Source organism: Chiloscyllium punctatum, chromosome 9 (assembly GCF_047496795.1).
Source record: "Chiloscyllium punctatum isolate Juve2018m chromosome 9, sChiPun1.3, whole genome shotgun sequence".
Taxonomy (NCBI): Eukaryota; Metazoa; Chordata; class Chondrichthyes; order Orectolobiformes; family Hemiscylliidae; genus Chiloscyllium; species Chiloscyllium punctatum.
In genome coordinates this window covers 83733531-83758546 of record NC_092747.1, presented here as the reverse complement: position 1 = coordinate 83758546, position 25016 = coordinate 83733531, and the positions used below count along the sequence as shown (strand labels likewise).

The following is a 25016-nucleotide window of genomic DNA, read 5'->3' as shown; positions in this document are numbered from 1 at the left end:
CATTGAGGGAGGAGGTGCAAGTGCAGAATTCAGGAGAGGTTATTAAAATCTCCAGCACAGACACAAGTAGCACAGAGTGTATGAAAGGGGCTAGCGAATGACCATGAGAAGAGAACAGTTAATACAGGAATGAAGATGTTATATCTGAATGCATACAGTATAAAAAATAAGGTAAATGAGCTTGTGGCGCAGATCAAGATTGGCAGGTATGACATGATGGCCATCACGGAGATGTGGCTGCGAGGAGATCAGGATTGGGAGCTGCATATTCAAGCTACTTATCATATTGAAAAGAATGACAGGTGAGCGGGGTGTAAGGTTGCCTTATTAGTAAGAAATGAAATTAAATCAATCATAAGAAATAAAGTAGGGAGTCAGATGGTGTAGAATCTGTATAGGTAGAATTGAGGAACTGCAAAGGTAAAAAGAAAACCATAGTCGGAGTTATGTACAGGCCTCCAAACAGTAGTCAGGAGATAGAAAAGATGTGCAGGAAAGGCAAAGTGATACTGATCATGAGGGATTTCAATATGCAAGTGGACTGGGAAAATCGGGTTGGTAGTGGATTGCAAGAATGTCTGTGAGATGGCTTTTTGCAGCAGCTTGTGGTGGAACCCACTGGGGAGCAGGCACAACTGGATTTAGTGTTGTGCAATGAGGCAGACCTAATAAGGGAGTTTAAGGTGAAGGAACCCTTAGGAGACAGTGATCATAATATGGTTGAATTTACAGTGCAATTTGAGAGGGAGAAGATAGAATCAGAGGTAACAACATTACAGCTAAATAAGGGCAACTACAGAGGCATGAGGGAGGAGCTGAGTAGAATTGACTGGGAGAGGAGCCTAGTAGTAAAGACAGTGGAACAGCAATGGCAGGAGTTTCTGGGAATAATTCAGGAGACACAGCAGAAATTCACCCTGAGGAAAAGGAAGCGTGGTATAGGGAGGATGAGGCAACCATGGCTGACTGGGGAAGTCAGAGATAGCATAAAAACAGAAGAGAAAGCATATGATGTGGTGAAGGACAGTGGGAAAGCAGAGGATTAGGAAGCTTACAAAGTCCATTAGAGGGCAACTAAAAAAGAAATAAGGAGGGAGAAGATTAAATATGAGGGTTACCTAGCCAGTAATATAAAAGCAGACTCGAAGAGATTCCCTACAGTATGGAAACAGGCACTTCGGCCCAACAAGTCCACACCGACCCTCCAAAGAGTAACCCACCCAGACCCATTTGCTAAATTTACCCCTGACTAATGCACCTAACACTGTTGGCAATTTAGCATAACCAATTCACCTGACCTGCTCAACTTTAGATTTTGGGAGGAAACTGCAGCATCCAGAAGAAACCCATGCAGACACGGGGAGAATGTGCAAACTCCACACAGACTGTCGCCCATGGCAGGAATTAAACCAGGTTCCTAGTGCTGTGAGGCAGTAGTGCTAACCACTGATCCACCATGCTGCTCCATAGATATATAAAGGGAAAAAGAGGGGAAAAAATAGACATTGGGCCACTGTAAAATGACGCTGGAAAGATAGTAGTAGGGAACAAGGAAATGGCTGAGGAACTGCATAATTACTTCGTATCAGTCTTCATGGTGGAAGACACAAGTAATATCCCAAACATTCAAGAGTTTGAGGGGGACAGAGCTGAGTCTGGTGGCCATCACCAAGGTGAAGGTGCTAGAAAAACTGAATAGTCTGAAGGTGGATAAATCACCTGGATGGACTGCACTCCAGAGTTCTAAGGGAGATAGCTGAATAAATAATGGAGGTGTTAGTGGTGGTCTTTCAGGAATTGCTACTATCAGGGAGAGTCCCAGAGGATTTGGGGCAGCACGGTGGCTCTGTGGTTAGCACTGCTGCCTGACAGCATTAGGGACCCCAGGTTCGATTCCAGCCTCGGGTGACTGTCTGTGTGGAGTTTGTGTACTCTCCCTGTGCCTACGTGGGTTTCTTCTCGATGCTCCGGTTTCCTCCCATAGTTCAAAGATGTGCAGATTAGGTGAATTGGCTTTGCTAAATTTTCCATGGGGGGGTGAGGAGGCTGCAGAAAGATTTGGAGAGGTTAGGAGAGTGGGCGAAGAAGTGGCAAATAGAGTACAATGTGGGAAGTGTGAGGGCATGCACTTTGGTAGAAAGAATAGAGGTATAGAATATTTTCTGAATGAGGAGAAAACTCAGAAGTCTGAAGTGCAAAGAGACTTGGGAGTTCTAGTCCAGGATTCTCTCAAGTTAAACTTGCAGGTTGAGTCAGTATTGGGCAAATGTAATGATGGCATTTATTTTGAGAGGACTTTAACATAAAAGCAGGAATGTACTTCTGAGGCTTTATAAGGCTCTGGTCAGATCACCTTTGGAGCATTGTGTACAATTTTGGGCCCCATATCTCATAAAGGAAGTACTGGCCCTGGACCTTGTTCAGAGGAGATTCATGAGAATGGTCTCAAGAATGAAAAGCTTAATATATGAGGAACATTTGAGGACTCCTGTTCTGTATGCGATGGAGTTTAGATGAATGAAGGGGCATCTAATTGAAACATTCAGAATACTGAATGGCCTGAACAGAGTAGATGTTGGGAAGATGTTTCCATTGGTAGGGGAGATGAGGATCCAAAGGCATAGCCTTAGAGTAAAGGGAAAACCTTTTAGAACAGAGATAAGGAGAAACATCTTTAGCCAGAGAGTGGTGAATCTACAGAATTCATTGCCTCAGAAGGCTGTGGAGGCCAGGTCATTGAGAATATTTAAGACTGAGATATATAAGTACTCAAGTATCAACGGGATCAAGGGTTATGGGGAGAAAGTGGAAGAATGGGGCTGAGAAACTTATCAGCCATGATTGAATGGTGGAGCAGACTCAATGGGCTGAATGGCCTGATTTCTGTTCCTATGTCTTATGGTCTTATGGTTTCATTGCTGGAACTGAATGCTAACTTTCCGAGTTCATTGTATGCGTATGTCCAGCTCCTTGTTCAGTTCGGTTCAGTTTAGTACCTGGTCAATGCTATACCATTGGGATTTTGATAGAAGGGGAATCATCAAATGTTAAAGGACTTATGGTTAGATTTGCTCATGTTGGAGATGGCCATTGCCTAGTACATATGTGGCACAAATGTTTCTTCTTATTTATTAGCCCAATCCTGGATATGATGGTTACTTCTTTTACTTATAGATTGCTTCAGCATCAGAGGAAGTGTGAATGATGTTGAATATTGTGCAATTATCAGTGAACATCCTCCCTTTTGACCTTATAATGGAGAGAAGGTAATTGATTTAAAAAGCTGAAAATCAATGAACCTCTGACATCATCCTGAGGAATTCCGACAGAGGTGTTCTGAGCCTAACTTAACTCACCTCCAGCAACTACAACCACCTTCCTTTGTGCCAGGCATGACTCCAACCGGTTCCAATTCTAATTTTGTTTGGCCCTCAATGCCACCATTGGTCAAGTGAGTCCTTGATGTCACTGGCAGTCACTCTTGCCTTCCTTCTTGAGCCATGTTTGATGTGACAGACAATATCAATCATGCTGTTGTAGCCTTTAATGCTTTTTCCAAATGGTGTTCAACATGGAGGCATATTAATTCATAAACTGACGGATGACAGAAGATGCAATCAGCAGGGAGTTCATTGCTCTTGTTTGACCAGATGGCATGAAATTTCCTGCCACATGGCGTCAAGTTTGAAGACTCAAAACACTATTATTTCAAATCTCTACAATAACCTCTTGTGGGTCTGATCCAATAAAGGGATGAGACAAATGTAGGAATGTGATTTTAAAAAAAAACTGTCAGTGATGCTGTCTGGTAATCACAGTCCCAAATCCTATCTGTTCCATGCTGTTGATGACTGAATAAGGGTACCATCCTAACTTTGACACATGGCATGGATACTAATGCTTTGGAGATCAACTGGGCTGGATTTATATTTATCATATCCAAATCCAATGCTCAAATTAAATCTTAACTTATCATTATGTCTTTGCAATGATACGCACGATAAATTCCCCTGTTTGCGTGACTAACAGGATAAGCATACACTAACTATTATCTGCACAAACCTTGGATTCAAAACCTGTATTTTTGAGACAGCCCCTAACTGAAAATGAGATTAAAACTTCAGATAGCTGGAAAAGGGGATTTGCATTTTTGGATTCCTGGCTGTGATGCCAGAGTTTTGTGAAATCAAATGGAAGCTGAATCATATAGGAGAAAAAAAAACACACAAATCTTTTTGAGATTAAATGAATGCAGAATGTTAAAGTTGGCTGTCTGTGAAGAGCTGTGCAAGTGGAACATATGAAAAGCCTGCAACTTGAACACTGGCATGACAAAAAAGAAGTTATGCAGAAATGTTCATTGTTGATGATTAACTTATCTGTAATACTTAGACTGAAAATCCAAAATCTGCATGAATAAAAGACCTTGAACTCTGCTTGGATTAAAATTCCTGAATTGTGGAAGGACTTTATGGTCACACATAGAGCCATATGTTCTGAGCAGATTAACATTTAATTTCTGGGATCTATCTTTCTGCATGGGAACAACCCTATCAACCATTCAACACACACTCCTCATAAAGTGTAAAAATGTCAATACCCTTGGTATTCTTGCGAATTGTCCTGATGTGTGTAAGACAAAAAACTTCATCAAAATTTGTTACTTTTCAGCAATTATTAAGAATTATCATTGTTGTATTGGCTAATTAAAATGTAGTTTATGTACTTGAGCACAAAATCCAAGTTGATACTTCAGTTCCTATACTGAAAGAATGCTGTATTGTTTGAGGAGCCATCTATTGGATAAGACATTATGCTGAACCTCCTGTTTTGTTTAAAGTGTGGGCGGCACGGTGGCACAGTGGTTAGCACTGCTGCCTCACAGCGCCAGAGACCCGGGTTCAATTCCCGCCTCAGGCGACTGACTGTGTGGAGTTTGCACGTTCTCCCCGTGTCTGTGTGGGTTTCCTCCGGGTGCTCCTGTTTCCTCCCACACTCCAAAGATGTGCAGGTCAGGTGAATTGGCCATGCTAAATTGCCCGTAGTGTTAGGTAAGGGGTAGATATAGATGTAGGGGTATGGGTGGGTTACGCTTTGGCGGGGCGGTGTGGACTTGTTGGGCCGAAGGGCCTGTTTCCACACTGTAAGTAATCTAATCTAATCTATCTAATCTCCTGTTCAAGTGAGTGCCTGAACCTCAACCATCACAGCTCCCAAAGCAACGTGACTGGTCGTCTATCTCAATTAGACACTAGGAGGCTGGAAGAACACAGCAAGCCAGGCAGCATGTGGATTGCCCTATGTTGTATGTTACTTTCCTTAAATTTGCTACCATATACAGTAACAGTAATTGGCTGCATTTTGAGGATGTAAAATCTGCCATTTAATGAAGTTTCACTCTGATTTTATTAATATCTGAGGTCTTCAAAAGTACAGTCTATACCTGACATAAAATGATGACTTAATTTGAATGTGTCAATGTCAAGAAAACTAGAATTTAAGAATTTCTCTCTCAAATCAATTATCAGATTATTTGTACTGAGCACTTTTCAATCAAATGTAGAAGAAATGAGTATTTATTTTCTGCATTTTTCTTTAGGTTCTGATCTTCAAGTGTGCACATCAAAGGATCTAACATGCTGTACAAGAAAAATGGAGGAGCGATACCAAGCAGCAGCTCGTCTAGACATTCAAAATTTGCTTCAAACATCCAGCTCGACACTGAAATTTTTAATATCACGCAATGCAGCCACTTTTCAAGGTAATCCGTTATCTGACCAAATGAAGTCCTGCAAGTTTTTTTTTTCCTATTTTTATTATCCTACATTTTAATTTATGTGTAACACAATAATATGATCAACAATCCAGAAGAACAAATCTCAATATTTATTCTGCTGATTATTGGAAGTATAGAAAGATGTTGAGAAATGATTCAGAAATTAATTTCCGATAGAAAATTTGGCTTCAGAAATCTTGGCTCAGTAAATGCAAGATAATTTTATATTAATATACTTGTGGAGAAGAAAGAAAAAGCTTATTACTTAAAAGCTTATTACTTATTACATAATGTATGAAAGTTCATTGGGTATTCTACGCAGACTTCCTGCTCTGATTAATAATGTTGATATTTAATCTGTCACCAGCAAGTCTGGCTTAATTCCTACAATGTTTGTGCTACACCTTCAGTGATGATTCTTTAGAAGCTTGATAGATCATTTAAGTGATGGAGAGGGTGAGCTCTGATTTGCAGAAGTCATTGACTTTTCACAACATAGAAGCGTACTGAAATTAGACCTCAATACAATCAGTTCATGCAGAGTCAAGTGATAATGATTCTCTTGTGGCCTATTGAATACTACCAATCTGATCATGGAATTTGTAGAATATTGAAGTTTTCCTGGTAAGTTTCCTGTTGATAATGAGTCTTGTACTCAGTGTTCACCATTGTCAAGCTTCTCTAAAAGGATGCACTGTTGCCAATCACACAGATTACACAACAATAAAATGTATGAAACAATTGAGAACTTGGCCTTTTATACCATTATCCTTGCTTTCATATCCCTTCAAATATTACACCTTGCTGAATGAGACAAAGATGGTATTTAGGGTGTATCCAGTTTATTATTGCTTTTGACTTATTTCTGCTTAGACAAAGTTTATAGAAGTATAGATGGATTCTGATTGGAAGTTCCAGTGCCCCTTTGACCTCTGTGGTCTGTCATGCTGTTGGCAACAGCCTGAGTTTGCGTGGCAATAGGCCTGGATTTCATGGCCTTTACCCTACCTCCCACTGCAACATGGAAAGATTTGAAGCTTCCACACAGTGTTGTGTTTGGAGCCGAGACAGCAGCCACCAAGCCCTCTGTCATGGATTGGTCTGCCAGTGTAACCATGTAGTTGAGCACCATTTCCATAATGTTAAGAATGAGCTTCCGACCATATGTGATTTTTCGATGTTATGTTGGAGCTTTGGCAGCTTGTGATACTTGAAGTCAACAATGTGAGCCAACAATTTTTCTGCTGGAGATATTTCCATTGATTATGCAATGTTTTGCTTAATGGCATCAGAGGCTGCCTGGAATATTGTCATCAGCTTTGTTTAGTTTGCTACCCCATTGATATCACTATCGCAGTCTACTGTGGCAGAACTTACCTGCAACCGTTCACTGACGAAGCTTGAATGCACATTGCTTACCTGTTGTGGATGCCTCACCACATGCTGAGTTTGATTCTATTCTAGCCTTTAGGTTATGTACAGTGTTAATCTCTGTACTCAAGTGATGATGCTTCTTCATCACTGGCATGGCGCTGGTCTTTCGCTTTCTCACGGGTGTTTGTTTGGCTGGGGAGGTGGCACTTCTTGGCTGCCTGAAAACAGAAAATCAGAATGAAAGGATTTAAGTGAGATGGGAAAATGTGATGCAAGCAAAATGTTTGTGCTCATATTATCTGGACTTTTGAGAGGGTGCAGAATGCAGGAAAATGGTGAGGTTGGTTTTGAAAAGGACTAAAAAGGCAAAATATCATTGTCATGATTCATTTTAGTGATGATTGATACTTTGGGCACTGTCAAATCTGACATGATATAGGTGCACCATCTCTTTCTTGTGGCTCGGAGTATCAGGATATGCCTGGCACCTTCTGCTTCTTTGGTGCTTCCTTATATTCTGTGCTAACCTTCCTTGAATGAGAGGGGGAGAAGCAGGTCAATGTGTTGCACTGTATTTAGGTGGTGTGGCTACTATAACTGAATAGCTGCACGTATGAGGAGGGAGCGAGTTGTGGATGTGAGGCTGAGATGATTAAAACGTGTGTGAGGATAAGCTGAAACTTGGACTTGAGTGCTGACTGCTATAGACAGCTGTGGAGTGAGTGATGGGGGTGCTGTTCATTTAGTAGTATGAATGGTAGCCTGTTGCATATGAGATGTCATGCCAAGATTCATTCATTAACCAGGAATACCTGCTAGAGGTTATTAAGCTTCTTCTGATACTCCTGCCAGGTCCTTGGGGTCAGACCATGCCAGCAGTTGAGCTCCTGGCTACCTGCTTTCACACATTTCAGAAAGTGCTGTTTGAAGTTGTGAAATACTGTCACTCTGACAGCCAAGTATTCTATTGGTCTCTGACTTGTGTTTTGTAGCTGAACAGTAATATGAATCATGTTGAGCTGCAATCAGAAATCACTTAAATGAGGAGGAAGACAAACATGTACATTTTCTGCTTGAATGGGCTTTGGCAAGTTGCAATGTTTGCACCAAACAATGTGAGCTAACAGTTTTCAGCTGAAGATGTTGCCATTTATTTAACGCTAGAGTGATACAAAGAAGTTTGCGCTGAAGTTATCACGCTCCAGAGAATGATTGTAAGAACCTTGCACTACTGTGAATAAATATAAACATTTAAAATGTAACAGCAAAATACCATCAAAGCTGGAAATCTGTATTCAGTGGATTTGCAGCATCTGTCAACAGCAAAATTGAGTTAACATTTCAAGTAGAGTGGCCTGAACTGATCAGAATAAATCTCATGAATGGCCATCGACCTGAAGCTTTAATTTTTTTTCTCTCCACACATGCTACCAGACTTGCAGAATATTTCCAATTTTGTTTTGTTTCTAAAACATGCTTACTTTTCTTGTTTCCTTTTTTCCTCCTTCTTGAAAGATTTTCAAATTGTCAGCTGTCTGTTTGGGACTGGAAATGTCATTTTTCAAATTTCAGCTTTACTTTAATGTACACAGGTTGCATACAAATGCTTGTCTTTCTGAAAATTTAAGGAATGATGATGAAGAAATTGTTGAAATCTTCTGACAATGCGTTGATTGAACTTCAACAGATAATGGAAGTCCTAACTTTGTAAATACGTCCATAGGTATAGCATTTATCTTACCAGTTTTCAAACTCCAGGAGACCAAAAGAGGGTTATGAGCTACACAGTAAGCTAAATACTATTGTGAGTTCCAGGTAGTCCAACAAGTTTAGATACATGAGAGGTGCTGCATTTTGGAAAAGCAACTCAGGGCAGGACTTACACACCAAAACTACAGGTGCAGTACACAACAAAGAATGTTACCTGAGATTACAATGGGACATTGATCAGATGGGCCATTTGGCCATGAAGTGGCATATGGAGTTTAATTTAGATAAATGTGATCTTTCTACATTTTGGAAAGGTACATCAGGGTAGTAATTAATGGTAAGGTCCTAGGGAATGTTGCTGAACAAAGAGACCTTGGAGTGCAGGTTCATAGTTCCTTGAAAGGGAGATGGTTGGTGAAAAAGGTGTTTGGTATGCTTTCCTTTATTAGACAGAGCGTTGAGTATAGGAGTTGGGAGGTCATATTGCAGCTGTACAAGACATTGGTTTGGCCACTTTTGGAATATTGTGTGCAATTCTGGTCTCCCTCTTACCGGAAGGAAGATGTGAAACTTGAAAGGGGTCAAAAAGATTGACAAGGATGTTATCAGGGTTGGAGGATTTGAGCTATACGGAGAGGCTGAATAGCTGGGGCTGCTTTCCCTGGAGCGTTGAAGGCTGAGGAGTGACCTTAGAGAGGTTTATAAAATCATGAGGGGTATGAATAGGATAAATAGACAATGTCTTTTCCCTGGCATGGGGGAGTCCAGAACTAGAGGGCATAGGTTTAGGGTGAGAGGGGAATAATTTAAAAATTTAAAAGGGACCTAAGGGGCAACATTTTCACGCAGAGGGTGGTGTGTACTTTGAATGAGCTGCCAGAGGAAGTGGTGGAGGTGGTACAATTACAAAATTTAAGAGGCACCTGGGTGGGTATATGAATAGGAAGGTTTTAGAGGGATATGGGCCAAGTGCTAGGAAATAGGATTAGATTAGATTAAGATATCTGGTTGGCATGGATGAGTTGGACCGAAGGGTCTGTTTCCGTGCTGTACATCTCTATGACTCTGTGACTATAAGTGCTCACCTAAAACTGTTGGGCGTTGGCTTCCAAAATGAGGAGCACATCTGAGTGGAATATCCAGAAACATATTGATAACTTCTACAAGAAATATTGGAGTGATCAAAATGAAGATTAATGAAAGTTGATTCTATATATGTTCATGTTGCTGGAAAAGCGCAGCAGGTCAGGCAGCATCCAAGGAGCAGGAGATTCGACATTTCGGGCATGAACCTTTCTTCAGGAATCCTGAAGAAGGGCTCATGCCCGAAATGTCAATTCTCCTGTTCCTTGGATGCTGCCTGACCTGCTGTGTTTTACCAGCAACACATTTTCAGCTCTGATCTCTAGCATCTGCAGTCCTCACTTTCTTCTATAGATGTACATAATGGCATTCACTTTGACAACTCTCACCTGAAGGAAACAGACAAGGATTTGTTAAATTGGAGCTGAGCACATACCTATGCTTTTCCCACTACTGATAAAACCAAATGCAATTTTTATTACGGGCAAGGATATACTCTATTGTTGTTCAAATTATGTTGTGGTTCTGTTTGCCGAGCTGGGAATTTGTGTTGTAGACATTTCGTCCCCTGTCTAGGTGACATCCTCAGTGCTTGGGAGCCTCCTGTGAAGCGCTTCTGTGATGTTTCCTCTGGCATTTATAGTGATTTATATCTGCCGCTTCCGGTTGTCAGTTCCGGATGTGGATCATTAGGAAATAGAGAACACACACCGGATCATCAACGCCACACTCACAGGAATCCGATTCATCAGAGAGGAAGAAAAGGACAACTAACTCCCATTCTTAGACGTGATGGTACAGACAACACCGAACGGAGAATTCACCACAAAGTTATACAGGAAAGCCACACACACAGACCAAGTCCTGAACTACGAAAGCAACCACCCCAACGCACACAAGAGAAGTTGCATCAAGACACTATTCAAAAGAGCCACAACACACTGCAGTATACCAGAACTGCAAAACGAGGAAGAAGAACACCTATACAATGTATTCGCCAAAAACGGATACCCGCGCAATTTCATCAACAGATGCCTAAGGGAAAGACAACGGAATGAGGTCATGCCGCAACCCAAAGGACTAGCCACACTACCATACATCAGGAGCATTTCTGAACTGACAGCCAGACTACTGCAATCACTAGGACTCATAACAGCACACAAACCAACAGCCACTCTCAGACAACAACTCACCAGGATGAAGGACCCAATACCCAGCATGAGCAAAACCAAAGTAGTGTACAAAATCCCATGCAAGGACTGCACAAAACACTACATAGGACAAACAGGAAGACAGCTAACGATCCGCATCCATGAACATCAACTAGCCACAAAATGACATGACCAGCTATCCTTAGTAGCCACACACTCAGATGACAAGCAACCTGAGTTCGACTGGGACAACACTACTATTATAGGACAAGCCAAACAGAGAACAGCAAGGGAATTCCTAGAGGCATGGCACTCATCCACAGATTCTATCAACAAACACATTGACCTGGACCCAATATACTGGCCACTGCAGCGGACAGCTGGAACTGACAACCGGAAGCAGCAGATACAAATCACTATAAATGCCGGAGGAAACAACACAGAAGCGCTTCACAGGAGGCTCCCAAGCACTGAGGATGTCACCTAGACAAGGGACGAAACGTCTGCAACACAAATTCCCAGCTCGGCGAACAGAACCACAACAATGAGCACCCGAGCTACAAATCGTCTCACAGACTTTGTTCAAATTATGCTCTGATAAAAACACTTATCATTTTAACCTAAGCATTGATTTATTGTGTACTGGGATCTATGCCCTTGGAAGTTATCACTTCCCACAATTTTCTGGTTGTTTCATAGAGTAATTGTAGGAGCAAGTGAGGACTGCAGATGTTGGAGAGTCAGAGTTGAAATGTGTGGTCCTCAAAAAGCACAACAGGCCAGGCAGCATCCGAGGAGCAGGAGAGCGAACGTTTCAGGCATAAGCCCTTCATTTGGAATGTAATTAAACCCTCTAGTCTGACAATATCCTTGTAAGTATTTTTGACACCCTCTCAAATTTAACAAAATCCTTCCTATAGAAGTGTAACTTTATTCACACCCAGCTTTTGGAATTGGCAATTGTCACTCTGAGACAGACACATCTTTCCATTGCCACATTCCTATTCAGAAAATCATGTTTATCAGCTCTGTATCTAACATATTTTATTTTGTCACAATACGTTTGTTGCACATTGAAGTTTTCTAAGATACATTACATTTGAAGTGACTGACTCCAAATTCCCAGCCTCTCTGAAAAGCCCTGCTCTACATAGCTAAGTTATGTGATAGCCAATATTTTATTATGTCTGAATTTCATAATACTGAAACTTTATTAAAATGAGGGTCAACATATTACAGAATATTTGTAGTATATCAAACTGTGTGTCCTTAGAACATCAAATAACAAGGCAAAAACAATTTTCTTCAGTCTCAATTAGAGCAACTCCCAGACTTCTTTAAGGACAGTCCCTCCAAGGAGGGTCCATGTTTACTGTTTGGGTTGTTTGGTTCTGCTATATTGACTTCAGTATTCAAAGTTCTGAACAGATGCAAATAAACAGTTTTGTGTATTAAAGTGCAACAAGTGATCCTTTTAGAATATATATTCATTATATATAGAATTATATTCAATAATTTTAAATGTCTGCCGTTATTTATTATGTGTCATTTCTTAAACAAAAAGATGACAGCAAACGGGATAGTTTTATGGGATTTTGGCAGGAGCAAATGAAAGGGACTGCTAGTGTGAATAACATTTAAGATAGATTTATTTTGAAATAATTAATATTATGTTAAACCTAATGTATTATATATTATTTATCCTGTGACCTAATGACAGTAAAAATCTTTTGACAGTTATTATTTCTCTGCAGTACCAACAAATTTGCTCTCAATGTAAGACTAAATTATGAAAAATAACAATGTAAATTACACTTTTTAAACTGACACTTGAATTGTGTTTTAACAGTTTATAAATAGGTTTAGGAATTATATTACTATATTAGCATGATGTTTTATTGAGCTTTCTGTGCTAAGATCAAACATAGCTTCTCAAAGTTTCTCTGTCCCTGCGAAATTATGGCAGAAAGTACAGGAAAATAATTTTTAGTTTTCATAGACTTGATGTCCCCTTGGGAACTGGGTGTATTCATTATAGAGGTATTGAGGATTATAAATTTAATAACTAATTAAATTCATACAATGCCTGAATTTTGTAAATATTGTTAATTCCACAATAGTGGCAATCGTACCATAACAACACCTTAACAGGTCAGCTCTACAAATTTCCATTGCAACACCAGTTTTCTGTTCTCACAAAAATTACTTCTTTTGTTTACTTACAAATGTCTCTTCAGGAATTAATGAATCCATTTGATTTAATTTGTGTTTTATCAGGTCATACTTTTACATGCCCTTTGCTAAAAATGAAATACTTTTGCAAATCTTAATTTTGTGCATATAAATATTTTCCATCTTTGCAGTTGTAAAATGAGTATACCTCCAGACTTTATATTACTTGGTATCTTGCAACAGAACTGCAAGCATCACAAGAACAAAACTTGTTGCAATATAACTAACAGATATTTCTTGAGAATTGGCAATTTTCTAATCTTGATATTGTACCAGGTAGTGTTACCAGGTAGATATATTAGCACTAAGGCTGATGCTGAGATCTAAGACTACTTGAGAGGGGCAGGTTCTAGCAGAACCTTTTTAATGTGGAGATTCAAGTTTGTGGTAACACTGGGAGGAACTAAAAGGGGAAGATCTAGGAACAGTGAGATGGAAAGGCATGTGAATTTTGGAGCATCATGAGATAGGGTGGCATGGTGGCTCAGTGGTTAGCATTGCTATCTCACAGCACAGGACCCAGGTTCAATTCCAGCTTTGGGAAACTGTCTGTGTAGGTTACCTGCAAGTCCTCCAGTTTCCTCCTACAGTCCAAAAATATTTAAGTTAGGTTGTTTGGCAATGCTAAATTGCCCATAGTGTCCAGGGATGGGCAGGCGATGTGGACTAGCCATGGGAAATATAGGAATTGGGTGGAATGCTCTTTGGAGGGTTGGTGTAGACTTGATGGGCTGAATGGTCTGTTTCCACACTGCCGGGATTCTATGGTTCACTGAGGTGGTGCTGAGTAGGCATGATTGTACTGGGGTCAGCAAACTTTGAACATTTTGGTAAGCATTTTAAAATAATATGCAAGGCCCTTTGGGTTTAATGTTGAAGAATGAGCTTCAGCTGAATTGAAAAGAAGATTTTAGTACATGGATGAAGGCACTGTCTGACAGGATTGGGAGGAACTGCTGCATCATTGGCTTTGTTGGAGAAGGGAGGCCCAATGGATTATGATTCAACCTGTGTTATGACCATGTGAGCAGGGATTCTGTTTCCTTTTTATCTAACTCCTAGTTTGGCTATATGAAAAAAAGATGTTATTTTCATCATTTAGCCATATCTCAGTTCAATTACAATGTAATTAACTACTTCACCAAAAACATCAGGGAGTGAATTGCAAGATTTTCTTGAAAGACCGAAGAATTTTATTACCAACTAATCCTGAGAAAAATTCTAAAGATGCAGTATTGAACACACAGAAACCTAAGTATAACATTTAAAAGGGGGATTTGTCAAACACAAAAAGTAAGGTAGAATCTGAAAGTCCTTAGGGTGTCCTGGAGTGTAATCTGTTAATCTGTGACTATGGTTGATTAGTGATGTCCTGGATCAGCAACAGCAGTAAGTGTTGCAGAACTGTTTGATTTATCAGTGTTTAGAAGTTTCTCTAATTTGTATTGTCACTAGTTGATTTGTTATTCTTGAGTGATTTCAAATCTATCTCCAATGTTCTGCCAAAGCAGTTGTTTGAAATAAAGATCATTTGTTTATTCCAATTTGTTAGATTATTGTTCTCCATTGTGGTAATTGTAGGTGTTACTGTGCAACATATAAAATTTATCACACAGGTGCAAGTTAAACACAGGAGATGTGAATTTCTTCACATCTGGTTCAATTTAATCTCTTTTGACAGAAGTGTTAAATTTAGGCTTACTTTTATCACAGAAAAGGGCATCACTGTCTCAGCCAGCATTAATTCCCCATCTCTAGTTGTCCTTTTGTCTAATTGTTGGTGAGTTGCCTTCTCGAACTGTTGCAGTCCATTTGGTAAAGGTAAGCCCACAGTATTATTAGGGAGCCAGTTCCTGGATTTTGACCCAGCAACATTGAAGGAATGGCAATCTGTGTCCCAATGAGGATGGTGAGTGGCTTGGAGGGAAACTTTCAGTTAGTCGTATTCCATGTATCTGCTGTCCTTGTACCTCTGGATGATAGCAGACATGGGTTTGGAAGGTGGAGTATAAGAAACCCTGAGGAATTTCTGCAGTGAATCTTATAGATGGGAGACACCACTCCCACTGAGTGTCAGTGGTGGAGGGAGTGAATATTTGTGAATTCGATGCCAGTCAAGCAAGCTGCTTTGACCTGGATGATGTTAAATATCTTGACTGTTGTTTGAGTTGAAATATTCAGGAAATGGGCATTATTCCATCACGTGCCTGATTTCTCCCTGTAGGCAATGGATGTTTGTTTGAGAGTCAGGAGATAAGGTAATGCAGCCTCTGACCTGCTTTTATAGCCACAGAACTTTCTGACAAGTCCAGTGAAGTTTCTGATAAATGGTAATGCCCAGGAATAAGGTTGTACTACATATCTGGAGATTTGTGTAAGGATACATCATAACAAGGGGTACACCATCTTGAACAATAGGATTTATTTTGAATTAATGTAGCAAGAGTCAACATGGACACAATGGATAAGTGACCACCAAGTATACTGGATAATTCTGTGGTTTCTAAAGTGCAGATATCCCTGTACTTGTGCTATTAACCAGGGCTTTTGTGTATTTACAGGAATTGTGTATTTTCTGGAAAAAAGAGATTGTAAATACCACAGGACAGTACCTAATTTAAAAGGGCTTGCACAGGGCAAGATGATCAGGCAGCAGTACAAACACGGTTGGTAAAATTAAACTTTGCAGTTATGAAATGGGTGGTAGTAGATTGGTATAGTGTTGTGCACTCCATCCAGCTTTATTTTCATTAAACGATAGGTCATACTGAAGTTTAGTTTTATCCACTTAATGTAGTTCACAATATAGGAGTCATACTTAATTATACTGTGTGGGAATGATAACACCAGAACATTGAGATATCAAGACATGAATAGGCTTTTAAATGATTTCTGAGTTGGAAAGTTTGACGGAGTTTGCAAGGTTGAAAGTATGTAAGCTTTTCAATCCTCCGTAAAGAATTGTGACAAATTGATTCCCCATCAACAGAGAAAAGTGTATGTGCACTGCAAAAGTTCTTTGAATTCGGCTCAATGTTTTCTTAAAATCAGATTACAGACTATGGTCTGGCCTTATGGGAATTTACTTTGTTTGGAGATTGATGCACAGTTCAGCATATTGTACTCCAGAGACTTGCAATTTCTATCTGCTTTCTCAGGTTGGGGTAAAGCATCGCATCATGATTTCAAGTATCTGTGAAAATTTGAAGAATCTGTGAAAGATACTGGAGAAATGCAAGATATATTTCTGTTGCCTTTTCATTTTACCCTTACACTTTCTCCTATTCTCCTCAATTAACTTTTAACAAATGGCAATGAGTTTTCACAATATTTTGGGAACCCAGACTACTCATTATTTGTAACAGTTCTTAGTGAATTTGTAACATCAATCCAACATGACCAAAAACCTCACTTAGACCGGAGGGATTCATTATAGAAGTAACCTGCAGTCTGGTTTATAGATAAAAGGTTCATGTTCATTGAAAACTCTGTGGATGATTTCAATTGATTTCTTTCAAAAATGTTCTTGACAGACATTCTCTTCCTTTGGGTACCTCTTTAGCATACCTGAGATTAGAATCCAGCATATTGCATGAATTACTTGAATCTCTGAGCTGTTGAGTTGAAATAAATGCTGTACATTTGATGCAATAATTTCCTTTTTTACATATTTTGCACATATTCTAATGATCAAAGTCAAAAGGACTTTTATATTAGTCATTGATCAGCGATACTGGTGTTCACTTGCATTATGCACTAAAATGTATTGTTTGAATTGGAAATATAAAGACTTTTGAAGTGTATATTGTCCATGTTGTAGATTTGAAAGCTTGTACAGATAAGTTCCGTGATTCAATGATTTAAACTGCTCGGTGATGGCTAAAATATAAAATAAAATACATTGCCATATTTAGTGGCCAGCAGCAACTAATGACATCTCCGATCAGTTGAAGTTGCCCTTGCACAGAAACACTAAGCTTTACATTGTCAGGAAGGAGAGATGCCTTCCAGAGTGAGACACAGCCTGAGAGGGTATATAGTTCGGGGAATTTGGTGGCAACATGGGATTCAGGGCAGAGGGGAACAAGGCAAATTTTGATTTTATTTGGCTGATAATTTGTAAGATATTTTTAACAAATTAATTGAACTGCAGGATAAGGGGCCCAGCACAAGAGTGACATCACAGATAAGTCGTAAATTCATTGGTTTGTGATAGTTAATAATTTGAAGGTAAATGGGGGAAATATTTGCAAGCTACAAACTAAAAGACCAGTATGACATTTTTAAACTTTAAGTTAAGAACTAGTTTGGTAAAATAGAGATGTGTTGTAATTGCATGATGTGGAGGCTGGTGAACCCCACTGTGATTCATAGTGAGCACATCTATAGCAAGTGTTGGTTGCTTGAGAAACCCCAAAGTTAATGAGCTGCAGTCTGACCTTCAAACACTGCGACACATCAGGGAGGGGGAAAATTACCTGTTTGCTATGTTTTAGCGGCAGTCACATCCCTCAGATTAACTGTCTAAAATTCGGTCAGTAGTCGGGGACAGAAGGTTGTGAATGCGAGCAAGATGGTTGACTGATCCAGAAGGTAGTGCTGAAGGAGCTTTGTTCCTTGATCTTGTCTAACAGGCTTCATATTCTTGCTCCCGTGTGGACGAGAACAGGGCCTACAGGGAAGATGAGTAAACTGCCCATAGCACCATGACAGAATAAGTCATTCAAGAGGGGGGAGAAAAGAAAAATATACTGGTAATTAGGGATAGTAATGTCACAGGAATAGGCACGGGTCTGTGGCCAGGATTGAGAGTCCTGAAGGTTGTGTTACCTGGCTGGTGCCCTGGTTCAGGATATCTCATTTGGGCTACAGAGGAACTTGGAATGGGAGGGGATAGATCCAGTTGTCATGGTCCAAGTCTCCAAGAGGGAGAAAGAGTAAAGAAATTCTGCTGAAGGAATATGAGTAGCTCGGGTTGAATTAGAGAGCAGAACCAAGAAGGGAATAATGTCTGGATTATGACTTGAGCTATGAGCAAATTGGTAGAGTCAACAAGATTAAGGAGGTAAATGTGTGGCTCACAGATTGGTGTGAATGAAATGGGTTCAAGTTCATGAGATATTGGTGTCAATACTGGAGAAGGAGGGTATTGATCTGATGGTTGGGCTTCCCTAAATCATGCTGGGATTAGGACTGTGTATAGTGTCTTAAACTAAATAGTGGGGAGGTGGGTTCAGTTGCCTGGAAAGTTATGGAATTAGTTCCAGTGGCGGTATATTGGAGCGAGGGGTCAGTAAAGGTTAAAGTTTCCAGAAAAGTAATAGAACAGAAAGTATGGAAAGGATCAGGATCTTAACTTCAGGCAGAGCAGAAAAGGGGACAACTATGAGAAGGGGGTGAGTCAACACAGGACTGAGGGTGTTGTACTTAAATCCATGCAGGAAATGAAAAAAGGTAAATGAGCTTGTTGTGCAGATTGAAATTGGCAGCTACGATGTTGTTGGTATCATACAGATGTGGCTGCAAAGGAATCAGGGCTGGGAACTAAATATCCAAGGTGCGTGTTCTATTGAAAGGATTGTCAGATGGGCAGAGGGGATAGGGTTGCATTGTTAGCAAGAAATTAAATTAAATTGATAGCAAGAAATGAAATCGAATTGGAAAGCGCAGAATTTGTACACGTAGAAGACGAAAAGCTAAAATGGGAGATTGTACAGGCCTCTTAGTATTGGTCAGGATGTGGGAAAAAAATGAATCAGGAGGTAAAAAAAAATAAGAATCAGGATGGACTTTGTTATGCAGGTGGTCTGGGAAAATCAGTCTGGGAGCCAAACTCAAAAAAGGAATTTGTGAAATGCCTATGAGATATTTTTGTCTGGAGCAGTTTGTGGTAGAATCCACAACAGGCAATTTTAGATTGATTGATGTGTAATGATGCAGACTTGATTAGGAAACCTAAGTTGAAAGTATCCCTAAGGGGCAGTGACCATACTGTGATAGAATTTATCCTGCAGTTTGCGAGAGAGAAATTGGAATCAGATGTAATGGTTTATAATTGAGTAAAGGTTACTACAAAAGTAAGAGGGATGTGTTGGCCAGAGTGCCCACCCCCCATCACCAAACCACAATCTCCCAGACCATACAGAAGCTCATCACCTCAGGAGATCTCCCACCCACAGCTTCCAACCTCATAGTCCGGGAACCCCGCACTGCCCGGTTCTACATCCTTCCCAAGATCCACAAGCCTGACCACCCTGGCCGACCCATTGTCTAAGCATGCTCCTGCCCCACTGAACTCATCTCTACCTACCTCAACACTGTCCTATCCCCCCAAGTCCAGGAACTCCCCACATACGTTCGAGACACCACCCATGCCTTCCACCTCTTCCAAGACTTCCGTTTCCCCGGCCCCCAATGCCTCATCTTCACCATGGATATCCAATCCCACTACACCTCCATTTGCCATGACCAGGACCTCCAAGCTCTCCATTTCTTCCTCTCCCGACGTCCCCAACAGTACCCTTCCACTGACACTCTCATTCGTTTGGCTGAACTGGTTCTCACCCTTAACAATTTCTCCTTCGAATCCTCCCACTTCCAAAGGGGTAGCCATGGGCACCCATATGCACCCCAGCTATGCCTGTCTCTAGAACAGTCCATCTTCCGTAATTACACTGGCACCACTACCTACCTCTTATTCCGCTACATTGATGACTGCATTGGCGCCACTTCGTGCTCCCGTGAGGAGGTTGAGCAATTCATCAACTTCACCAACACATTCCACCCTGACCTTAAATTTACCTGGACCATCTCTGACATCTCCCTCCCCTTCCTGGACCTCACCATCTACATTAATGATGACCGAAATGACACCGACATTTTTAACAAACCCACCGAATCTCACAGCTACCTGGATTACATCTCTTCCCGCCGACCTCCTACAAAAATGCCATCCCATATTCCCAATTCCTCCGCCTCTGCCGCATCTGCTCCCAGGAGGACAGTTCCACCACAGAACACCAGATGACCTCCTTCTTTAGAGACCGCAATTTCCCTTCCCACGTGGTTAAAGATGCCCTCCAACGCATCTCATCCACATCCCGCACCTCCGCCCTCAGACTCCACCCCTCCAACCGTAACATGGACAGAACCCCCCTGGTGCTCACCTTCCACCCTACCAACCTTCGCGTAAACCAAATCATCCGCCGACATTTCCGCCACCTCCAAACAGACCCCACAACCAGGGATATATTTCCCTCCCCACCCCTTTCTATCTTCCGCAAAGACCATTCCCTCCATGACTATCTGGTCAGGTCCACGCCCCCCAACAACCCACCCTCCCATCCTGGCACCTTCCTGTGCCACCGCAGGAATTGCAAAATCTGCGCCCACACCACCTCCCTCACCTCCATCCAAGGCCCTAAAGGAGCCTTCCACATCCATCAGAGTTTTACCTGCACACCCACCAATATCATTTCTTGTCTCCGTTGCTCCCGATGCAGTCTCCTCTACATTGGGGAGACTGGATGCCTCTTAGCAGACATTTAGGGAACATCTCTGGGACACCTGCACACCGCCCTGTGGCCCAACATTTCAACTCCCCCTCCCACTCAGCCGAGGACATGGAGGACCTGGGCCTCCTTCACCGCCGCTCCCTCACCACCAGACGCCTGGAGGAAGAACGCCTCATCTTCCGCCTCGGAACACTTCAACCCCAGGGCATCAATGTGGACTTCACCAGTTTCCTCATTTCCCCTCCCACCACCTCACCCCAGTTCCAAACCTCCAGCTCAGCACTGTCCCCATGACTTGTCCTACCTGCCTATCTTCCTTTCCACTTATCCACTTCACCCTCCTCTCTGACCTATCACCTTCATCCCCACCCCCACTCACCTATTGTACTCTATGCTACTTTCTCCCCACCCGCACCCTCCTCTCATTTATCTCTCCACCCTTCAGGCTGTCTGCCCATATTCCTGATGAAGGGCTTTTGTCCGAAATGTCGATTTTCCTGCTCATTGGATGCTGTCTGAACTGCTGTGCTTTTCCAGCACCACTCTAATCCAGGAATGGAAGTTAAGTTTAGCAGAGAAGCCAGTGAGGCAGTAATGGCAGGAGTTTCTGAGGGTAATTCAGGAGGCACAGTAGAAGTTTATGCCAAAGAAGAAGGAACATACTAAAAGGAGGATGAGGCAACCATAGCTGATAAGAAAATTTGGGGATAGGATAAATGCAAAAAAAAAGAAAACGCATACAATGTGCTGAAGATTTGTGTGAAGCCAAATAATTGGAAAGCTCTAAAAACTGCCAGAGGATAATCAAAAAAACAGTAAGAAGCTGAAATATGAGACTAAGTGAAGTAGTAATGTCAACGAAGATTGCAAGAGATTTTTTTCAATATCTAAGCGGCAAGAGTGGATGTTGGATCTCTGGAAAATGAGGCTGGAGAAGTAGTAATGCAGAACAAATAAATGGCGGGAGAACGGATTAGGCACTTTTGCACGAGTTTTCACAGTGGAAGGCACCGGCAACACATCAGAATTTCAAGAAAGTCAGGCAGCAGATTCTTGAACAATATGTAATGGAACCAAAGAGGGAGCAAGCTATCCTAGATCTGGTCCTGTGTAAAGAGACAGGAATAATTAATGACCTCGTAATTAGAGATCCTCTTGGAAGGAGCAATCACAGTATTGTTGAAGTTAGAAAACAAATGGAGAGTATGAAGTTAAAATCCAATACCAGGCTCCTGTGCTTAAACAAGGGAGACTACAATAGGATGAGGGAGGACTTGACTAGAGTAGACTAGGGACAAAGATTTTATGGTAGGACAGTTGACGAGCAGTGGAGGACTTGCAACGCAATTTTTTAAAGTGCTCAGCAAAAGTATATTCCAGTGAAAAGTAAGGACTGGAAGAAAAGGGTTAGTCTGTCACGGGTGTCTAAGGAAATATAGGACGCTATCAAGTTGAAAGAGAAGTCATACAAAGTGGCCAAAAACAGCAGGAAACAAGAAGATTGGGAAAACTTTCAATGCCAACAGAAAGCCACAAAAAGAGTTATAAAGAAAAATAAGACAGAACATGAGGGAAAACTAGTACAGAATATAAAGACAGATAGCAAAAGTTTCTATAAATATATAAATGAATAAGAGTGGCTAAAGTAAACTTTAGTCCTTTAGAGGATGAGAAGGAGCATTTAGTTATGGGATATGATGAAATGGCCTCGGCATTGAATAGGTATTTTGTGTCGGTCTTCACAGTGGAGGACATGAATAAGTATAGTATAGTAAAGCCTAGTATAAATACCTAGGTAAAAACAATGACTGCAGATGCTGGAAACCAGATTCTGGATTAGTGGTGTTGGAAGAGCACAGCAGTTCAGGCAGCATCCAAGTAGCTATGAAATCGACGTTTCGGGCAAAGGTGAAGGGCTTTTGCCCGAAACGTCGATTTCGAAGCTACTTGGATGCTGCCTGAACTGCTGTGCTCTTCCAGCACCACTAATCTAGTATAAATACCTCCCTATTTCTCCCTTTTTTTTAGCTTTGACAAAGGGTCAGTTAGACTCGAAATGTCAGCTCTTTTCTCTCCTTACAGATGCTGCAAGACATGCTGAGATTTTCCAGTATTTTCTCTTTTGGTTTCAGATTCCAGCATCCACAGTAATTTGCTTTTAATAACATGCCAGTGATTGACAAAATGGCAAAGATAGGTGAGGATCTGGGAAGAATCATTATTATGGAAGAGGTAGTGTTGGGCAAGCTAATGGAGCTAAGGATAGACAAGTCTCCTGGCCCTGATGGAACGCATCCCAGGGTACTAAAAGAGATGGCGGGAGAAATAACAAGTGCATTTGTGGTATTTTCCAAAATTCGCTGATGTCTGGGGCAGTTCCAGGAGTTTGGAAAACAGCAAATGTGACGTAGACAAAAAAGGGAGACAGATAAAAGACGGGGAATTATAGACTGTAGTGGGAAAGATTTTGAGTCGAGAATCAAGGAAGAAATAGTAAGGCATCTCAATAGAAATTATTTCATTGGGCAGCATGGGTTCATGAAGGGCAGGTCATGTTGAACAAATCTTTTGGAATTCCTTGAAGACATTATGAGCAAAGTGGACAACAGGAACCCAACAGATGTGGTGTACCTTGATTTCCAAAAGGACTTTGACAAGGTGCCACACAAGAGGCTGCTGCACAAGATGAGGGTGCATGGCGCTTGGGGTAAAGTATTAGTGTGGATAGAGGATGAGTTGACTACCAAACAGCAACGAGTGGGATAAGTGAATGCGATTCTGTTTGGCAATGAATGGTGTGCCTCAGAGGCCAGTGTTGAGACCGCAATTATTCACAATTTACGATTTGAAGTTGGGAACCAGATGTAGTGTGTCAAAGTTTGCAGATGACACTAAGATAAATGAGAGAGCAAAGTGTGCAGAGGACTGTGAAACTTTGTCGAGGAACGTAGATACTTTAAATTGGTGGGCAAATATCTGGCAGATGGAATGCAATGTTAATAAATGTGAAGTCAGCCATTTTGATAGGAGTAACAGTAAAAAGGACTATTACATGAATGGTTAAAAAGTTGCAGCATGCTGCTATGCAGAAACACCTGGATGTCCTTGTGCATGAATCACAGAAGGTTGGTCTGCAGGTACAACAAGTAATTAGGAAGGTAAGTGGAATTTTGTCCTTCATTGCTAAAGGGATTGAGTTTAAAGCAGGGAAGTTATGTTACATCTGTGCAGGGTGCTGGTGAGGCCACACCTGGAGGACTGCATATAATTTTGGTCTCCTTACTTGAGAAAGGATGTACTGGCACTGGAGGGCGTGCAAGAGAAGTTCACTACGTTGATTCCGGAGTTGGGGGGGTTGGCTTATGAGGAGAGACTGAGTAGACTGGGATTAAATTCATTGGAATTTAGAAGAATGAAGGAGGATCATACAGAAACATATAAAATTATGAAGGGAATAGATAAGATAGAAATAGAGAGGATGTTTCCACTGGCAGGTGAAACTAGGACAAGAGGGCATATCCACAAAATTAGGGGGAGGAGATTTAGGACTAAATTGAGAAGGAACTTCTTCACCCAGAAGGTTGTAAATCTATGGAATTCCCTGCCCAGTGAAGTAGTTGACACTACTTCATTAGACGTTTTTAAAGCTAAGATAGATTTTTGAACAGTAAAGGAATTAAGGAATATGGTGAGATGACGAGTAAGTGGAGCTGAGTCCATGAGAAGATCAGCCATGATCTTACTGAATGGCGGAGTGGGCTCGAAGGGCCCCATGGCCTAATCCTGCTCCTAGTTTTTACATTCTTATGAATATAATGGCCATCAGTAAGGAGGTAGTGCTGGGGAAGCTGAAAAATTCGAAGGCCCGCTAATCACCAGACCAGATGGACTACATCCTAGAGTTCTTGAAGGGTCCCAGAGAAATGGATAGTGGCTAATGTAACAACCTTATTTAATAAGGGAAGGATGCAGAAGATGGGAAGCTATAGGCTGTTAACCCTACTTCATCATTGCTATGATTTTAGAGTTCATTATTAAGGATAAGATTGCTAAATATTTGGAAGTGCATAGTAAAATAGGGCTGAGTTAACAAAGCTTCATCAAGGTGAGGTTTCCTGACAAATCTGTTTGAATTTTTTAAGGCGGTAACAAACAAGTTCGACAAAGGAAAGCCAG

The 25016-nt window shown here is 41.2% G+C and overlaps 1 protein-coding gene across 1 annotated transcript in view; it reads left to right on the top strand.

Moving 5' to 3' along the window:
• The window catches only part of gpc5a (glypican 5a), a 995175-nt gene that overhangs the window by 29330 nt on the left and 940829 nt on the right, over positions 1–25016 (top strand). The window contains exon 2 of the mRNA XM_072577903.1: positions 5600–5761. Within this exon, the coding sequence (XP_072434004.1) occupies positions 5600–5761 (162 nt within the window). The remainder of the gene's footprint in view (positions 1–5599; positions 5762–25016) is intronic.